Source organism: Aptenodytes patagonicus, chromosome 1 (genome assembly GCF_965638725.1).
Source record: "Aptenodytes patagonicus chromosome 1, bAptPat1.pri.cur, whole genome shotgun sequence".
Taxonomy (NCBI): Eukaryota; Metazoa; Chordata; class Aves; order Sphenisciformes; family Spheniscidae; genus Aptenodytes; species Aptenodytes patagonicus.
Genome location: NC_134949.1, coordinates 192937779 through 192957745, shown reverse-complemented (window position 1 = coordinate 192957745; position 19967 = coordinate 192937779). Strand labels below are relative to the sequence as shown.

The window sequence follows — 19967 nt, the reverse complement described above, 5'->3', positions numbered from 1 at the left end:
TAAAAAGCTTATTTGTGACCCCTGTAATTATGGTTACTGACAGTCTCTTTGTCTTGCAGTGTTTGTATTTTTGCCAAATTCCAGTACATTTAAATGCAAATCAATTCTTTATCTCCTGCTGATTTTTAACTGCAACTTTCAACATGTAGAATAATGAAATTAATTTTTAAGGAAAGCATACACTTTTCCAGAGTTCAAATACTTGGAAAAAATTCTTGTGTTTATACTTTAGAAAAGAAACTTGAAACCTAGGTGGAAGATGCCTTGAGTTCACCATAGTGCCTTTGGCTAATTTTGAAAATTCTCCCAGCTGAGCAGAGTTACAAGGGTCTCCATACAGCCATGTTCTCGTGTGGAATGTTTAGGTAGATGTTGAAAATATACAGCATACACATGAATGCTATGTGTGCACGCAGGTGTGTATACACAAGTGTTAATGTACTGGCTAATATGTATGATCACCATTGCAACACAGAGGGAAAATTCAGGACTGTTCAACTGCATCTGTAATTTCTGTTAGTGATTGGAGAAGTTATTCCTTTACTTCGAATAACTAGAGTGTGCTTTAGGAGGACTTCTCCACTTTTGACTAGGAAGATCCTGTCTCTATCTACCGTTGCAATTATTTCTGTTTCATGAATTTCTGTAACCAATTTCACAGTACATTAGAATGGGAAAACAGGATGAGTCTTTTCTAAATTAGATCTTTCTATATTTTTGTTTACAACGTGTCCGGGTATCTCAAGTGTGAATAAGATTTATTAGGCCAGAAACATAGCTCTTCTTTCACTTTCTTTTCCCACTCTGAGCTCCCTTTCTACAAGATGTTCTGCAGTTACAGAAACTTGAGCAAGAACTGACATGTTCTTGTTACCGGACCTCAGCAAATGCCTTTCATAAAAGTCATGAGAAAAGGAAACTGTTACCCACTAGCACGTTTGTGTGGATGCTTTGTTGCTTTACCAGTGCCATTTTTATTACCAATGCAGTAGCACTAGCACCATCTTATGGTCAGATATAGTCGGTTTACACCAGCCCAATTTGATCTACTGATCAAGTTGACCAGTAGAAATGAAAAGAGCCAGGAGGAACAGTTAGAGTTTTACTTGTTTTAATAGTTGGTTGTCCTTTTTTTTTTTTTTTTTTTTTGATAACTTGTAGTTTTATTCAACAGTATTACTGTACTGTCAATCATAGTCAACTAAATACTAGAGAATACTGGCTTGGAAAGTACACATCATCAGAAAATTTTAACTCATTTAACTAGTAATGTCAAGTAACCATTTTAAAAAAAAGACTAAGAAGTTTTCCCATAGTCACAAACCAGTTTTCAAGATCTGTTACAGAATTTCTCTCTCCTGACAGCCTGCCTCTCTAAGTAGGCACATGCCAGGGTAAAGTTGTCTGAGAGTATCTTTCTTCTTTCCTCTGTCAACACGGTATATAGCTCAAGTCAGTGGTTTGTCAGAACTCAAAATGGCATACTGTTTGATTTGAGCTAAAGGGCTGAAACAAAGCCTCCTGTGTGATCTTCAGACTTGCATGATTATCACTAACTTCTGTTTCTCTACTTTACACAGTTTGCTTTAAATGGAAGGACAATGAGGCCTAAGAAACTTTGTTTACAAAGGCATTACAGAGCAATAAGCAATAAATTAAATCTGTTATTTTATTTATATACAACTCCAATAAGATAATAGATACGTAGTTGCTGTGTAAACTCTACACTTTGCTATTTGGAGATGAAGGCCTTCACCTTTCCTATTTAACTCAGTTTTTCAATGGACATAGACATAAAAGCAGTACTTTATTAAGGCATTCATTTCTGGAAATGAAAGGATCCTGTTAGCTTGAAAACCTATTCATGTAGATTCCCTGTATAAGGTAAACGTAGCAAGAACTCCAGTGTTTCCTGTTCTAGAGGCAATTACTTTGCTAAGAAAGCTGCAACTAAATATTTCCTGATACCTGTTTTTACAGAATTGGAGATATTTTGCAGCCACGTGTTGATCTGTTCATTCAAGTGTATGAAAATCACCTTCTTTTGTATAATGTTTCATGCTCATTTTAAGCATCTTGGAGTCTAATGAGGCATCTCTAATTCCTTGACTAAACGCATCATTCCCAATCATTTTGTAGCAGAAGCTCACTTAAGAAAATTGTCAGTGTTCCACATATCACATATCCACCCACCCCCAATTTCCCCTTCCCTAAAAGTTGCCATTGATGCAGCCCACAAAGCTACTACAGGCTTAACAAAACCTATTAGCCCTTCATGGTGAAGTTCTTAGACCAACATGAGACCTGTCTAGGTGGTTGGGAACCACTGTTCTGCAAAACAACACAGAATCTCTCTGAAGCTTCCTGACCTTTGAGAGAAAAAAGAGCTAGAGGGCTTTCAATATAAATACAGATTCAAAGAACTGGAAACAAATCTTCGACCAGGCTTCAGCTGGAACTATTGGTACTATCTTCTAGGGCTGCATTTCGGCTTTCACAAACACATTAGATCTCAGAAACAGGCTGGATGTACATAAGCAATGAAACAGAGGAGAACAAACAGCTGTTCCACTAATAATCAGTAATTAGGCTCCCTTGATAGAATGTTGTGGCAGTCTTCAAAATAGTCAACATTTGTTTTGTATTGTTGATATACTCAGCAGAGTTCAAACTGCTGAAGTCTTGAGGCTACGAAAATAGTTTCTGGAAATACGGTTTATGTTTACATAAGTTTGCATTTATATAGGCAGGTCAGAAATTTTCTTCGTTTATTGAAGTTTTTAACTCAAAATATGACTACAGTATTCTGAAATTATTAAATTGGAGTACCTAAAATACAAAATCTAAACAAAATACTGGATTTTCTAAAGCTGTGAACTCTACTTGAAATCCAGAAATTGTTGAGCTTTTTCATTGTTTGGTGTTTCTGAGAACAAGGTCACTTCATTATGAAATATCTGAAAAGAATTTGAAAGACAATTTATTTTTAAAATCTTGCCCTAAAAGTTTCATGGCAATAAGCAGACATTGATAAGTTTGTGTTACTTTTTGCATCAAAGGGTTATTGATAGAAATTAAATAGAAAAAACACTGATTACATTCTGATATAGTTGGGCTGTTGTTTTTCAGTAAGCATTGTTTGCTGTTATGTCTCATTTAGATAAAGTACAATGCTTACATAAAAATAATTAAAAGGTGCATCATTTAGAGGTATTTCAATAGATGGTAAAGCATCATGCCCTTTAGGCACCTGAAATCTCTGCAACAAAGTCTTTTTTCATTTATCCATGATTATCAGCAAAGCCATTTATTTCTGTATTCATTCCACTTAATGTTCTCTTGCTGTAGACTGTTGTCCAAAATGTTTATGCTATATAAAGATTATACTCAGAATGTCACTGTTTTCAGAAGTCCCAGGACATAGCCAAACCTGTTGAGTGCATAAAAGTGTATTTGGTCAAAGATTACAAAAGTGTTGGCTTGTAATTAATGATAATATCTATCTGAACCTCAAAATTGAATCACAACATTTTTGGCAATCCTTGTGTAGTCTTGATCTAGACAATATCACCATGCAAAATGATATCCCAAAGCTGAGGATAGTCTCTTGTTATTTCAGTACCAAGATTGTCCAAAGAAGTGATGTGATTGATCAAAAAAAAAAAATTCATTGTTGTAATCTGAGAATTCTGAGGTGTTTATTTTGGTGGGTTTTTTTGGTATCTGTGTTGTTTGATGTATGTGTGGAACCTTCAGTAGATGCATCATCTCTTACGTGCATGAGATGAGTTTTTGAAATCGCATTGCTCTGTGTTTGTGGCTATATATAAAGGCCTAATGAGTTAAGTAGTTGCAACTCACCCTCACCCTCCCTGGTGGGATGGGGGAGAGAATCAGAAGAGCAAAAGCAAGAAAACTCCTGGGTTGAGATAAGAACAGTTTAATGCTTGAAATAATAATAATAATAATAATAATAATAATAATAATAATAATAATAATAATAAAAATAATAATAACAATATTGTAATGGAAAGTAAAACAACGAGAGAGAGAGAAACAAAAAAAAAAAAATAGGGAAAGGAAAAAAAAATCTACGCAACTGCTCACCACCCGCTGACCGATGCCCAGCCAGTCCCTGAGCAACAATCGCTGCCCCCTGGCCGACTCCCCCCAGCTTATATACTGAGCATGACGTCACATGGTATGGAATATCACTTTGGCCAGTTTGGGTCAGCTGTCCTGGCTGTGCCCCTTCTCAGCTTCTTGTGCACCTCCTCACTGGCAGAGCATGGGAAGCTGAAAAGTCCTTGACTTAGTATAAACGCTACTTAGCAACAACTAAAACATCAGTGTGTTATCAACATATTCTCACGCTAAATCCAAAACACAGCACTGTACCAGCTACTAGGAAGAAAATTAACTCTATCCCAGCTGAAACCAGGACACTGCTGCAGTCCTTAAACAGGGTCACGATCTCCTGGTAGATCCCAGATCTTAAAGCTCGAGGCCTCGTGTTCTACAGTACACTGCTTCTTCAAGGATGGTTATTGCTTACATCTCTTTGGCCTACAACAGAGGCCCACTCTACATAGGTGTTTTGTATAGTGTGTCTTTTCCTCAGAAACTTAAAAATCTGAAATGTTTGGCTCAGGTTATATGCACTATAAGAGCTCAGGTGGGTTTCTTAAATGATCCAGACTTAGCCAATATAATGTCAAGATCACATACTGTAGGACTGAACAGGAGAAAGATACAGCAAATGTGAATCGAGTGGGCACCAGCCTTGCTAATACCAGCTGTTTAAAAATAGCTCAGCTACCAGAATTTTCTTCTGCTTCAGGTAGTAAAATTACACCTATACTCACCCATGAGCAAGTGCATGCACTGTGTAGAACCTGAAGAATAAAACACCTCCATCATGCCAGCTCTTTAGTCTCAAGACTGATGGGCAACACTCGGCTTAAAAATTCATGTACTTCTTTGTAGGTGGGTCAATCCAAAGGAAGTGTGTAAGAGAGACACTGACACCTGCTCAGGACAGGTTTCTACCCACTGGGTCCACAGCTCAAAGCATTTCGACAGCCCATGTCACTGAAGAGGATTCACATAGTGTCTGTCAGTAACAGTTCAGCTACTCGGGGCAGACCTTTATTTGGACAATTCCTTAATGTGAAACCAGGCCCTTCCAGAGACAAGAAGCAGCCTGGAAATGTTCTCTCCCTTTTTTTCCCCCCACTTTGCTTTTGTGACTTGACCTGATCTGTCTGTTTTCTAGCAAAAAGCCAACTGAACAGTTAAGTCGCGTTAGAGTTCACAGCATCACAAAACTGAGATGTGGAATGAATTTAGAAAAATGCATGAATGAGAAAATAATCTTTGTTTGCTTCTCACCAGTGGTTTGAACAACAAATACACTGGGGACAGTTCTGCAGTAGTGTGTAGAAATTCGTGCAGTACTGGCCCAGATTCATTCTGTTAGAATTGGTCCTAGAGGTGGACAACTCAGCATGACACTAAAAGGAGACGTGAATGAAATGGATGTAAGAATAGGGGAGGCTTTAGATTAAGGTTTTGGGAGATTTCATTCAAGATCTTCTGCCCTGGGGAATTGACTGAGAGAATAGTTTTCTGTCAAAAATGAATGCTTTTATCTTAGATTGCAATTCCTTTTCCCAGTACCGCTAGAGGCATGTATGTTATTTTGGTTTCTGCGGTGACTAGTTAACATTTTACTGATACAGTGTTTCCACAAAGCATGAATCATTGTAACTAGCTAAATGAAGAAGTGAAAAAAAATTACTTCAGCCATCCATAACTGTTTCCCTTTAGACGCCCCTGAACCTTTAAATACGTAATTATTACAACATCTGGAGCCAGTAAGCATTACTATTGCTTTCCAGAGGAGGGAACTGAGACATAAGGAAGGTAGGTCACTTGTTTGAGTGCACGCTGTATGTCTACACTGCAGTGTCAGAGGTGGGATAAATGCAGCATACGCCCATAAGGATATATAAGCATACTTTGTACCTGTGTTGCCAAGCTGAGTAGCTTGAATGTCCTTGAATGCTGCAATCAGTACAAACATACCTTAAATTGGGCAAAAAATTGCATATAAATGCAGTGTAGCCACCTAAGAAAACAAATGTCAACTCTAGGTAGCTCAAGGTTGAAACATGCTTAGCTGAGTATAGACATATTCAGCAAAACTCAAGAAATGCAATAAATAGATATTTTTCTCAGATTTAAATGGCTGTCTTCACAGTCTTATAGCAGTGCTCAAAAATGATGACAGAACACATAAGTTATCCTATGTCCTGTGAACAGCTAGAAGACATGAACATACGGTTCATGTCAGTAACATAAAAGAGCAATGTATGTGTTCATCACCAATAGCTAAAAAAATTAAGGGTGGGGGTTTTTGTGTGTCTTAACTGCTCAAATCATCCATGATGCAAGGGCTTTTTGCTAAAAACAGCATTTTGATGAGTTCAGCAGCACTCAGTAGTAATTCCCAACACTCAGACTTTCTTCTGCAATCCATCAGTTAACCTTCAGATCTGATGAGGGCAAAGGCAAACACTAAGTAGTTATTATGGGATGCCAGGTCCATCATTAGAAATGTATTTAAAATGTGTTACTATCCTACCTAGACTTCAGGTAAAGCCTGTGTTGAACTAGAGTCAAAGGTGAGTACATTTTAAAAGTAATCATAACGCCAAAAATGTCAGGTTTATTGTTGAAGTTAGAAGAAACACAATCATGTTAAATTAGGTGGGAGGGGATATACATATGTAGTTGTGTGCATATATATATATTCACACACACATATTTACATACACACATTGATGCACACACACACGCAGAAGTTCTTTTTTTTGCCCAGATGTCATACCTGGACGTCGACTCTCTTGATTCTCTTGAATTAGAATCACCTCAGGGGATTGTCATAACTTTGCAGGTACCAAATCCCTCAGGGACTGTATTTAATAATGAACAGGAATTGGAAGGAAGAGATTAGAGGAAGAGATTTTAGAGCAATTTAGGAAAAAGATCTCGGGATCCCTGTGTTACACATGTACTTAGCCATGAGGAATGCAATAATACTTCTCCCTCCTTTTGTCAGGTCCTTGTCTGTAGTCAGCTGGTTAAAAGGCCTGTTGGCACAAGTCCTGCCCCTTGTCTGGCTTTTGCACCTGAGGGGTTATTTTAGCTGGTGTATGCCTGATACAGAGCTAGAATATAGCTGAGGCACCTACCTGGACTCAGAAAATGAGAAACTTCCTGTGGATGTATTCACAGCCTCCTTTTTCCCAGGTGCATTTTGATCTCTTAGAATGGAGGGGGGCGGACACAGTTGGACTGGCCTCCAATTGCAACAGCGAGAGGTTCAGAGCAATCATCATGAAATAGGTAGGATCATCAGGAATACAGGATGATACAGTATACAAACTATCATCTAGTAAAATGTACAGAAGAATTTTTGAAAAAATGGAAAAAAAAAAAAAGAAGTGTCATGGTTATGAACAATCTTTTGCAATTTGACTTGTCCATTGTATGGCCAGAACAAGGGCGAAGGGAAGGTGGCTGATACATAGTAGTGCTTTTAGTCCTGAATTAATTATAGTTGATTTTTTGGAAGGACTCTTACGTTTGTTTCTTTCATTCCCTCATAGTGCTATTACAGAACAAAAGAAATGTTGTGTAGCTGCCTTTCAATTTCCGTAATATGATGTAGGTGCTTTCTTTAGAGGGTTTTGGAAATCACCTGTATAGTTGTTGAGGAAATAAAACATTAATAACAAAAAGATCCAGAGAGTCTTGCAAATGCTCTAATTTATATAAAATGAATGGCTATGTTTTCCTTGACAGCAGTCATGCCTTGGTTTATTAATGGCTAAACCCTTTGAAAACATGCTTCAAGTTCAACTAACTTGTGGGTGTTTGATCAAACTGTCTTATTAAAATCTTAGCTTGTTTAGAGAGAGTCTCCTTCTCTTTCTTACAATTTTTCACCGAAATCTATGCTCACTAAACACCACACAGCCTTCCATGAGCCTTGCTGGAGTATCAGGAGATGAACATTTACCTCCCAGAGAAGGAGACACATGGTCAACTATACCTTTTACCCTGCTTCTTTTTGAGACTGTATTAGATAAAAAAAAAGCAGCAGGTATATTGTACTTAATGAATAAGGCTTAGTTTTTACAGGCAAAAGCAGTTCAGTTTTCATTGCTTTAAACAACATTTGCATGTACTTGCGCACAAGCAGCTCAGGCAGGTTGCTGTGGCTGTGCTTGGAAATACTGAAGAGCAACAGCAAGGAGAAGGAGTAGGGTCCAGCACCAGACCTGTGGGCATTTTGGTGTCTACTTCTGAGCTAAGCGTGTGAGCTCCCATTGTAACCAAGAAAGCCTGAAGAGCTCACCTTGAAGGAGACACTGTGTGGCCCTTCAGACACCACTGCCCGTAGTGGCACCTCAGACACCTGGCTTACCTGGGAGATTCCTACCTTTAGCTGTCTGCAGTCTGGATCCGAATCCCATCCTCAATGTGCAAGGCATTATTTATGGATTTAAGGAAATGGATTCTTAGAAATGGAAGGGGGTTTCCTTTATGCCTCTTTCTGTTATTTGGGCTGAGACCAGAAAATCCGTAGTTTGATTCTCTGCCATCTTTGGGTGGCGATCATCTTACTCCCTTCCTTGAATAGTCTCATTTATTCTATTTGAATTCCACTCAACTAATCACACAGAACTCTACATGAATTATTCACCCTTTAAGTGAATTGATATTTTTGGTTTTATTGAATGCATTCTTTTTTTCTTTTGATTTTCTGAAGCCGCAGTTTGTAGTTGAAAGTTTAGGGTAATGCAAGTTAATCTGATGAAATTTATTTTTTATGTTGGATGTTTATCTGAAGAATAATTGATTCAGGAGTTTCAGTGATCCCAACTTGTTTCTATTTACTGCTCAGGATCTACTTTAATCTATGCTGATGATTTTTTTTTTTTTTTTCCTTTTTTAAAAGTGACATTTTACTTTATAACATTTTAACAAGAATCCAGCTTTTCTTGATGTTAAGACTGAACTGGGCAAAGCTGAAGTTCTTGATTCGAGATAAAAGCATGACCTTCAGCAAGAGTGGCTAGTCCTTCTCCGGTTTTGCATTTTCTACTTTAAACCAAGTAGTTTTTCTGACCACATGGGGGCATCGGTGAGCTAGTAACAGTGACTTTGCTCATCTCTTAAATACTGTCGGTGCAAACGCCATAAATTATGAAAATATATGCAGTGGAGAGTTTTTGTAAGTTTGGAATAACCATATGATGGCATTCTGTAGTCCTGCATGGGATCCTGAAAAACTTGAAATACTGCAGATTACAAAGTTACCTAGTCAATAAGTGGATTACAAGGTATAGTTTGATAGCGTTTGCAGTTCTGAGATCCGTGAGCCCCCAAATACACCGTTTAGGTCCGTGACCTTTTCCTGGACTGCATGATTCATTTTAGCAAAATGAGGAGTAGCAGACGTATACCGCCCCTTGAAGCAAGGCATCTGAGTATGGGGAAGCATAAGACTAGAAGGCCACGAACCTGCAGAGCTCGATAAGTTCATATCTGTAAAAGTCTCCACTAGGTAAAGCAACTCAGATAAAGATCATCGGTTCTCTGTCAGATACTTTTTCTCACATGAATGTCCTCAGCTGAAATGAGGCCCTTGTTGGAAGCACTATACAAACACGATTAAATCCATTCCCTTTCCTAAAGATACTCCACTCTAATTAGAGCAGGCAAAGAGCAGGAGTGGAAATAACCTTAACTTTCTATTAGAGCAGTCTGATCCAGCACAAAGTTCCTCTTTCTTCCTCTGACCTTCCTGTGAAAGCCCACAGTTCTCATGGGAGAAAATATAATAATCTCAACACGCTGTATTTCAGATCTCAAAAAGCCTGCAGCAGTGCACATTGCTGATGTAAAGGCTGCAGCTCCTAACACCGGTGAAATCCTGCTGTCCCAGCAAGACAAATGCATACTAATAATTCTGCCCTTATGAAAGTTGTTCCCTGGTTAGTGAAAGGACAAATGTAGTGAAAATTTAAATCATCTGATCTGTTACAATAGTGAGGCTTTCCTTTAGAAAACAAAACAACATAGTTGATCTTTAATGACTTATGTCTCTGCTTCTTAAGGACAGATTTGACAAGGTCCTAGGTCTATAGAAAATAGAAAAATTCTGCTTCCACATGTATTTTTTTTTCAGCTTTCTTTTGACCGTGCAATGTCCCTGTGGTTTTCTGTCCAGACTATTCCAAATTGTCATAATGTGTTCATTTATCCCATCTTTCTAGCTGTTGATTATTCAGGGTACTCCAGAAGAAACTGAATTCAGTGTTTCCTGAGTTCATTGATGTTAGGAGGCATGTAGCAGTCATGATAAATAACCAAGCTAGACATTGTTTGTCTGCTCTGATGACATTTTGTAGTGGATTAGCATACTAAAAAGATGATGACTCACATCTTTTAGTTGAAAAGAATTGACTAGGCAATTTTTAATAATTACAGAGGAAAATTGAATTTACATAGGTGTTAACATAGCGGAGGATCTGTTAGATGGAAGCAAATCTATGATATTCTCTCATTACTTCATTTAGTTTATCCAGCTTTTAAGCCACAGAGTGCATATTCATAGGCAAAAGACTCTAATGCATCTACTGCTGCAGAGTTTCTGAGTTGGATCTTAGAGTGACAGCATTTAGTTCAAAAGAAGACCCACAGCAGCAACAACTGCATCTTATATAGTGGTTTGGTTTTTTTAGCTGGTGTATGAAAACTTCATTTGCAAGCCAGATACCCCTTTTTATGTGTTTCACTCTAAATCTCTACCTCTTTCCCCACCCAGATTCACTTTTCTAAAATTCCTTATAGCTATGATGCTTTGAACAGTTTTGCTATTTGAGACAGAAGTTTAATGCCTGTATGAACTTTAAAAGCTACTTTTAGAGAGAAATGTTCACCGGAGTCAGATAATGCATGAAGCTTCATTAGTTCATTTTGAATTCTTGCAAAGTTTTACAGACAAGATAGAAAATCAAAATGAAGCCAAATGAATAAAACCTATTAAATGTTTTATACTGCAGTGCAACAAATGTTTCTTCATTTCAGGATACAATTGAAGAAACAGAATGTATTTTATACATTATTATTGTCTTGTCTAATACTCAATATTCCTTTCTGTGGAAAAATGACTTGTGGGCTCAATTTTGTGCTGTTGATGTGAATAGAAATTGTACTATTAATTTTTAGTACATAGGAAAAAGCTGTAGATGATACGGTACAAGTAAAAGTAATAGAAACCATTAGATTTTTTTTTGCCTCTTTTTGCCTTTCTCTCACTAGTTTGTGTAAGTAGATTATAAAATGTTTTCTTTCTGTCTTTGGTAGAATCAGTTTTACAATAGAATGTAAAACCACCATGGAACAAGCACATTTGCCTTTGATTTGCCTGATGTGGAACTTTTATATACTCTTTGAGAATATAATGCATATATTCATGCTGCTGATAAAGAATGTGTTGGAGGAAAGGATGTTCTTGTGACCTGTTAAATGCAGCCTAGGGTAATACTGAGGTTTTAAGGTTGCTGGTGGGGAGGGAAAGGGATAAAAGAAAACGATGATTTTGTTTCAGGGAAAAATCAGTCTTTTGCACATCTGCTGAAATACATTCTGCATTCCGTGGAATACATTTCTTAATCCTTTGTGCCACTGTGGGTTGGATTATTTAATGCCTTTTTCACCTGGAGAATAGTCATGTTTTGTTACAGCCAAGTCAATCTTCTTTCATAATAATGTATGGTTGTGAGAAAAGATTTTTCACCTGTAGGACAAATGTCTAAGATGTTTTCATTTCTTTTCCTGCAATGATCTTCTGACACATGCCCAATCTTTGTCCACAGTGCTAACGAAGAAAGCAAGCTATTGAAGAAAACATCGATATTTTAACTTTATAGTATTTGTAGTGTTTTTATATTCATGTAATTCATATTTTTCAATAATAATTTAATGCATTGTATGGAAAATAACACATATTCTTCGTTGACTGTAAACTGCCCTGTTTAATATATTGTATATTAATGAAAAGGCAAAGTAGCAGATTAATTCTTTCCCTCCATGTCCCAGGTATGTCAGGATAAGAGCGGATATCTTCTAATTTACATCTTAGCAGGGTTCTTTCCTTTATGGTAAAAAGAGTAAATGAAGAATGGGATCATGCCAGCCTAGATCCTGCCTACATCTGCCTACTTTCCAGGACTGTCTAATCATGCAACTAATTAATCTATTGCACACCTTCTTAATTTATATTAGACTAAGCACCTAAATCGTGTGAATTGTATTCTGCCTCAAATCTTAGTGCACACGTTCTTTGTCCTATTTTCTTCTGATCAGTAAGAAACACCCAATAATGCAGTATTATTGCTAATACTAGAATAAGTGCTTGTGAAAATAGTTATTGTTTGGGCACCTTAGCTTTTTCTTTTTAAAAATCTTCCTACATAAATATTCTCTACAGCTGTAAATACTGCAGCTGTGACCCTGTTTGCTTGTATATTGTAAAATGATGTTTTGCCCATTTGTATGTGTTTATTAAGTTGCGACACATGAAATCATACTGGTTTCAGTTTTAGTAAATGTGTTATATGTGGAATGATCCTCTGAATGCTTAAAAGGGCTTAGTAGAAAGGTTGGTTGCTTGTCTGTCACCGCATACAACAAGGAGGAATTCCATTTATTTCTGTTATGAAGTTGTAAAATCCTATAAGGAATGGCCAGCTCTGTTTAAACATACCTGAAAGGATAAGAAAAATGTGATTTGGAGGGGGGGAGGTTGGCGAATGGAAATACAGTCCATTGTTTAAAGTACAAAATGCATCCCTTTATACCTGCAGGATGTTAGCCTGGAATTTTTTCTGGTTTTTTCCCCCTTTTTAAGGTTTATCCGGAGTATTAAAATAAGAATTGTGTTTTGTGTAAGAGGACTAGATATGAGTTAGTCCTGGCAGGGCCAGATGTATTAAAACTAAGAGGTGAAAGGTCTGTTCCCCTGTACATGAGGCAGCTCGCCCCCATTGGAAACGAGTTTCTTTGCCAGTCCTCAGGCAGAAATTTGCTTTTGTTGCTGTAAGCACGGCAAAGGAGCTTTTCTGGCAAGCACTCCTGAATGGGAGGCACTGACACATCCTGCGCCCTTCGGGAATTTTAATGAAGTTAACCCAATCAGAGTACAAAAGTAAGCTGCTGTATTAAAAGACCATCTACTCTCTAGCCAGCTTGCTGTGTTGAACAGAAGTCTGTTGTGCACACGGTAGGATGACAGGAGTATCTACGACCGAAAAAATGATCTATATCAGAGATGCATCCCAGACTGCATCAAGGAAAAAGTCCTTTGCATTTTACTGGAAGCCATCACTCATTTATTACTTTTCTATTCAAAGCTAGAAATATTTTCAACCTCATCTGACTTCTGCTTGCAAAGTCTAAAAGATATTTCCTAACCTGTAACCGCGAGTTCTTTTTCTGCCAGCGGTTAAATCTAAGTACGTGTTCTGCCCCTTGTTTTAGAGAGTCAGCTTTTTACAAGACTGTAATGGAGGTATGAGCGTGTAAGACAGCGAGAGCCATTGGTTAGATCTCCTGCATGAAACTCCCAGGAATAAAGAGAATTTCAAGTGGGAAAATACAGGAGGAGATGAGATTCCCTCTCTCTTTCCCTGTCTCCGCAATAAAGAGAACTCCTGGAATTTTAGTTTTCAGTTTATTGTAACAGACTTGAACAACAAGGAGTTGATGTATGGGCTTAAAACGAAAAGGTGAAAAGGTGGCAGTGTTGAAGGTTGTGAATACTCTGAAATGTGAATGATTGAATAATAGATACAATTAAATGGTCGTTGCAGTTGACTTTGCTGAGTGTCTTTTACTCATTAAATTGGATACTGTTATAAACATGTTAATGATAGAGATATTAATATATATTCAGTCTAGATGTACTTCAAATAGTTCCTTAAAAGCATCTCATAAAAAGTCAGCCAATTTAATGATTTTATTGCCATCAGACATATAAATGTGACTTGCTGAAGACTGGCTATCATTTCTTTTATTATATTTATTTGCTTGGCACAAGCAAATTGGGGGCAACCAGCACTTGTTAAGATATGGAAGTGCTGCTTGGGACTGCCTTTGAGGTGGTGAAGCTTCTTTTTAAAGATATTTTTTTGTTCTCGGTTTCATTGCAATGTACTATTAAGATTTCTGGAAGCTAAAATATTGTTAAGCTCACTTGTATGAAACCAGCTGAAGCTAAATTTGATAATGCTTTTCGTCAGTTTTACTCATAGAGCCTGAGAGATTTGTTTGCAAGATATTAGAAGAAAACGAATTTTGAGCTCAAAAAGGAAGTCCTGTAATTGTAAAAATAGCTCATATATTAGAATTAAATGCTGATGTAAGTGTGAGACATAAATCATTTTAATAATAGAGTACAGCAGCCCTCTCCATAATTCACACACTTTTGTTAATGGGTTATTGCAAGCTCCTTTCTTCCCATAATTGTGTCAGTGTATTGTAGAGGCAATGAACATTGTATCTGGGTCAGCTGGGTGATCCTCAACATATTCAGCTCCTGTCTTTTACTGAGGAATGATAAAAGTATCAAAATGTGATGTATGCCTGTGCATGGCATGTGGCACGCCAGTGGCATGAATGTGGTTCTAGATCCACTGCCAAACGTGGTTAAGATTTGGCGAGTACACGATATAAAGGACCCTTACCATAGTTTGCCTGACCAGCTGAAGTCTAGACAAAACTACCAGCCTCTGACTCATCTTCAGAGTGCCCCCTGTTATAGATTGGTATGTATTTAATAACTGTTTGGCATAAATATGACACAGATGTGAAACACCTGGTTTCATTGTGTTGTTGAGTGCATTAAATCATGTAACTGGCTTCTCTGAACCTCTTTATCTTCTTTACATTACTATATGAAGGATGATAAGATCACTTAGTTTCCAAACTGAAGGTGTTTGTATCAGTTTCCCTTAATCAGTTGGCTCTTAGAATCCCAGTGTTGTCAGAAAAAAAGAATGAAGTGTAGCCATGTAAAACTATTTTGGCATCCATTCATGTATCTCAAGGAACTGATATAGAGCGAGTTATTCAGATACCGTGTATGTCTCACTGAACGTAAAATGAAAGTTCAGTTCTATTCCTGTCTGGCTGCCCTTGCTGTCAGGAGTGAATGGATGTGTAAGAGGCAGGACCAGAAAATTAAGTCAAAGCATTAACAAGTCTCGGTATTTGCTGTTGTTTCTTCATTTCCTTTTTTTCTCAAGTGCTTCCTTCATACCATTGCCTCTTCAGAAAAGCACATTTCTTTAGCATCTTTCTGACCTGCAGTCTTCCATGTTCTTCTCGCCTAAAATTTCTGTTTGTTTGCTTCACTGACTTTGGAAGACCTACAGAGTCTCCATCCAGAAAGTCCTTTCGAATGCACCCATTACCTATTGGTGTAAGTGCCTGAGAATACAACAGAGTCAAAGAAAAGAAGAGAACAAAAAGATTTTATACCAGGGACTAAGATCATTGATGGTTACTGAAAATTTGGACTTTATAGAGAATAAAGTAAGAATCACGTGTATCCCAGGAGAGGATGGCAGTTGTGCTTCTTGTGTGGTGAGAACTTTGAAGAAGAATCTGCCCAAACAGACAGTGGAAAAGTGCTTTCATGCTCTAATCGTGAATCACCAATATGTATAAACAAGTTTAGATGATGCACAACTGACACGTGTGCCGTGTGTTTTGGAAATTGTGGTTATTTTGGAAATCAAAAGGAAGTCTTAGAAGGAAAATTTCACAGTTTTTCCAGCTATTCTACTCCGACCTCATAGCTGAAACTCAAGGCTACTAGGCTGAATTCATCTGTTGTTTTACAAAGCTGTGATGTGCACACCAGGCAGTATGAAATCTTCACAATAATGCAGTAATGAATAGCACCTTTCAGTGCATGCATAGCTAGAAAGAGCACAGATATCTCTCAAAAAGAGATGTTTAGTCAAAACTCTTGCTGAAAGAAACAAAGTTGATAGAAGTCTTGCAGTAGATTCAAACGGAAAGTATTCAGGAGGGGACAGATCAACTTTTGAGCAAGCAAATTATTTATATATTTGGAAAATATCCAATATACAACAGTATATTGGATATATATACTATATCAATATATATCAGTATATATCCAATATCACAACAGTAAGAGAAATTTCAGTAGGTTTAGAAATTCCAATCAGACAAGCTTGGAAAAGTTACTACGGATTTCTTAGATTTGTTTGAGCTTTTTCTCTACTTTCAGTACTTGCTTTTCTTGTCTTCCTTCTCACTCCAGATAAACTAGATTTTGCCCACTGACTGTCTTTCAGTTTGCCAGGTTCATAATACATCCAATTTTGGATCCTCCCCCTTAAATCTACCTTTCCAACAGTTTCTAACATCAAGAATTCCTCCAACCCTCAGAGGGGTGACTTATCTGTGGCTCTTCCATCTCTTTATATCTGTCATGCTGAAGAATGTATCTTTGTCCAAAAGTTTTTCTCTGCAGTTTTTTTCCTCATCCTTCCTCTGATTTCACGTCCAGACTCAGTGATTTACCGTTTACTTCTTTCTAAAATATATTTTCAATTCTAGTCTAGATATTTACTAGTCTAACTTCTACTTTATAGAGGCGCCTTCAGAGCAGAGTGAAGTTGTTAGTTGTAAAATCACCTTGAAACACTTCCATGGAGACAGGGATGGGGAGGAAAAAAGCATAAGTCACTAATGAAATAATCTAAGCTCAAAGAAAAACCAGGAAAGTACATCCAGAAGATTTTCTTCAAAGGGCCCTACATTGTGCTAATCTAATGCAGTTTCTAAGTGTATGGTAAATTTAAAAAACAATTACCCCAGCAAACCAGTGCTAATAAAAATTGGTTGTTCAAGTATTCAGATGTAGCAAAATTCTACTACCTTTTGTGTGCATAGATGTTACTTAAAAAACAAGTAAATTAATGAAACTGCTGCAATTCACTGGCATGACTTTTACACATCTGCTGGTGGCGTTCCATTCTAGTATCCTTAAGTTTTCAATTATTTTACCTAATAACCTATTAATGATATATAAAAAAATTAGTAAGGAGGTCACATTCTTAAGCTATGATAGATTGTATCACTTGTCTCTTTTTCTCTCTCATGCAATTTTTTTCAAAGTTTTAATAGAAATCAAATGTTGGCTGTTCTGCTGTCCTTTTAAGAACAGAAGTCACAAATCATTATAAAATAAAAGATTTTCTGTTAGCCGCGTGCTGTTTCAAAGTTACAAATTACTTTAATGAGATCAACACTATTGTAAAATAGGTTTATATTAGAAACTTATCTAGTACATATGTACTAGAAATATTATTTGGGAACAACTTACTATATGTGAGAAATATGTGTGAGCAGCAAAGCTCTTGTCTACAGAACTTTTCACTAAAAATTTAAACAATACTTGTATTTAAAAAAAAACATTTTTTAATGGAAAAACTTGACAAAAATAGAATATGGTGATCACATTGGATCACTGTTTATGGTTATGTTTGTCTCACAGCTTCCTGTTGCAGAATTTTGAGTATTTTTCTATGAAGAACCCAGAAGGCTGAAAACGTAAAGGATTTTCCGTCATTTTATTGTTTCTCTTTACAGAATAATATTTTGTTTTGATTCATGAGGCTGACACTACAGTTTTGGTTTTATGATTTTATTTTAAACTAAGTTCAGCGATTTTTGTTGACCTGTGTTTCTGATAGTTTTGAAATCTACCAGTTACGCAAAAAAGGAACTGTTTATTTTGGAGGAAATCTTTTAAACCAAAAATGTACATAACCCTAAGGGTAACGTGCTGTTGTGGTTAACTGTCTTTCTTCCTATACAAATGTTAGATTAATGTAATTTATCAGATTAGATCTCGATTTTACGCTAATGACATGGTTCACAGAGGATGTATTGTACCTCTTTGAATTAATATAAATTCTATAAAGAGAAAGAAAATGATATTTTGAATAGCTGCCAAGACACTGTTCTTAGAGCACATGTTTTCAGTTCGAAAACATGTATGGAATTCATGTCAGCATAAGGTTGAGTCTGCAAGACAGTGAATTCAGGGATTAAACTGCTCTACAGTCCCAGTGAAAACCCTCATAATGCCAGTGAACTTCTGAGAAGGCAGTAAATTGTAGTTATTGGGGCACATAAATTCATCAGAGAATTAAATGTATTTTGTTAGATGAGAAGAAAGTTAATTTGTAGAGGTTAGAGACATCAATTTTATATCTCTGTGATTAAGTTTTGTTAAAAAATAAACTGCCATTAAATTAAAGAAAATTGGTAACTGAAGGGCAGTTTACACATGAATCATTGCTTCACTAGATGACTCAGAGTTGGTAATGGGAAGAAGTATTTTTACCTTCAGTCACCCACTTAAATCCAACCCTAGCCTGAAGTGACTCAGCCCTGACCATCTGACAGCTGTTGGGTGTTCAGCTGTGCGGTGAATCGATGGGGAAAGTGCAGTCAGTAGACAAGTGTAGAAGACTCACCGCTGTAGACACTTGCGGTCATGGCAGGGAAGTTAAGGATTACGTGAGCATGTCATTTGAACTAGCTATTTACTGACAATGCTTGGAGAAGAGCATGTCGTTTCTTTAGTCCCTGTTCATAAGAGGAAGGTCGATCTGCCCATCAGTGAAGAATGCGGAGCTGTAGTTGGGTGTGCTTGAAATCTGTGAATGGATGTACAGCCAGGTGTTGCCAATACTATGAGAAGCATTCAAACTGCAGATGATCCTGTCTACAGGAGGATTTTGAATTATGTTGGCAATTACCAGTAAGCACTTTTCTAGCACGGATAAGATTTGAAAGCACTGGGTGGTTCACATGCGGCAGTAGTCTTAGATCTGGTGTGGGTCTAATGTGCCACTCAGGAGCCCTGGTTTACTCTCCTTTATCCTGTTGTCTTCAGCAGGTGGGATGTTGCATTTATTGAATTAATTCTGGTCCTACAGCTCTTCAGCAGACCTAGTATATTATTGTTAGGTTGTTAGAGTGGTTTTCCTTGCTATAAGAGAGACTTACAGCTCTATTTTTTATTTTACAGATAACCATTCAGAGGGACAGTGGTTTGGATGTTAGTTCCCCCAAACATGGAAAAGTGGATCCAGACAACATGCCGCATGTTGGTGGAAATACTTGGGCTGGTGGAACAGGTTTTTCATTCTTTTTTTTTTTTAATGCATCATTGAAGGACGTCTAAGGGAGATGCTGTGCCAGTTAAAAATGGATTTATACAAGGCCACCCTCTGCTTAGAGCTATTTTACCCGATACAGGGTTGCTTTATTGCCAGTGAAAAGAAGTATTTGCGGTATCTAACTTATACTGTGTATAGCGGATCTCCAATTACATTTTGTTGTTGTTTCTTTTCATTGGCCATATAGAGAACCAGAAGCTTGCAGCCATAGAAACTAGGCTGAGTCATTTGCCATTCTCTTAGATGTCTCTGTAGCCACAGCAATTTAGGTAGTGTAGGCAAGAGGCACACAGAATAGGCAAAGTGCATCCAAATTTCAAAAGGGCCTGATAGTGATCACTAGATAAAGTGTGTAAACCAACAAATTCTAGGGAGAAGACAGAGTCTGAATGAATGGCTTTAAGGACCAGGAGCTTTGAGGAGATGTACAAGACCTATATGATCTATAGTCCCCTTTGTACAAGGGAAAACATGAATCCAGTCTCAAGGGACTAGAAACACAAGTATTCCATTGGAGTTCTTAACTGTGGTAGCTGTTTGGTTTTGAAAATCTTTGGCAATAAATATTTCTACTGGGGATTGTTGGCAAATTTGTTGGAACAT

At 37.3% G+C, this 19967-nt stretch overlaps 1 protein-coding gene across 3 annotated transcripts in view; it reads left to right on the top strand.

Moving 5' to 3' along the window:
* VWA8 (von Willebrand factor A domain containing 8) overlaps positions 1-19967 on the top strand; it is a 204454-nt gene that overhangs the window by 154818 nt on the left and 29669 nt on the right. For all 3 annotated transcript variants that reach the window (XM_076363301.1, XM_076363293.1, XM_076363311.1), the window contains exon 38: positions 19214-19322. In XM_076363301.1, the coding sequence (XP_076219416.1) occupies positions 19214-19322 (109 nt within the window). The remainder of the gene's footprint in view (positions 1-19213; positions 19323-19967) is intronic.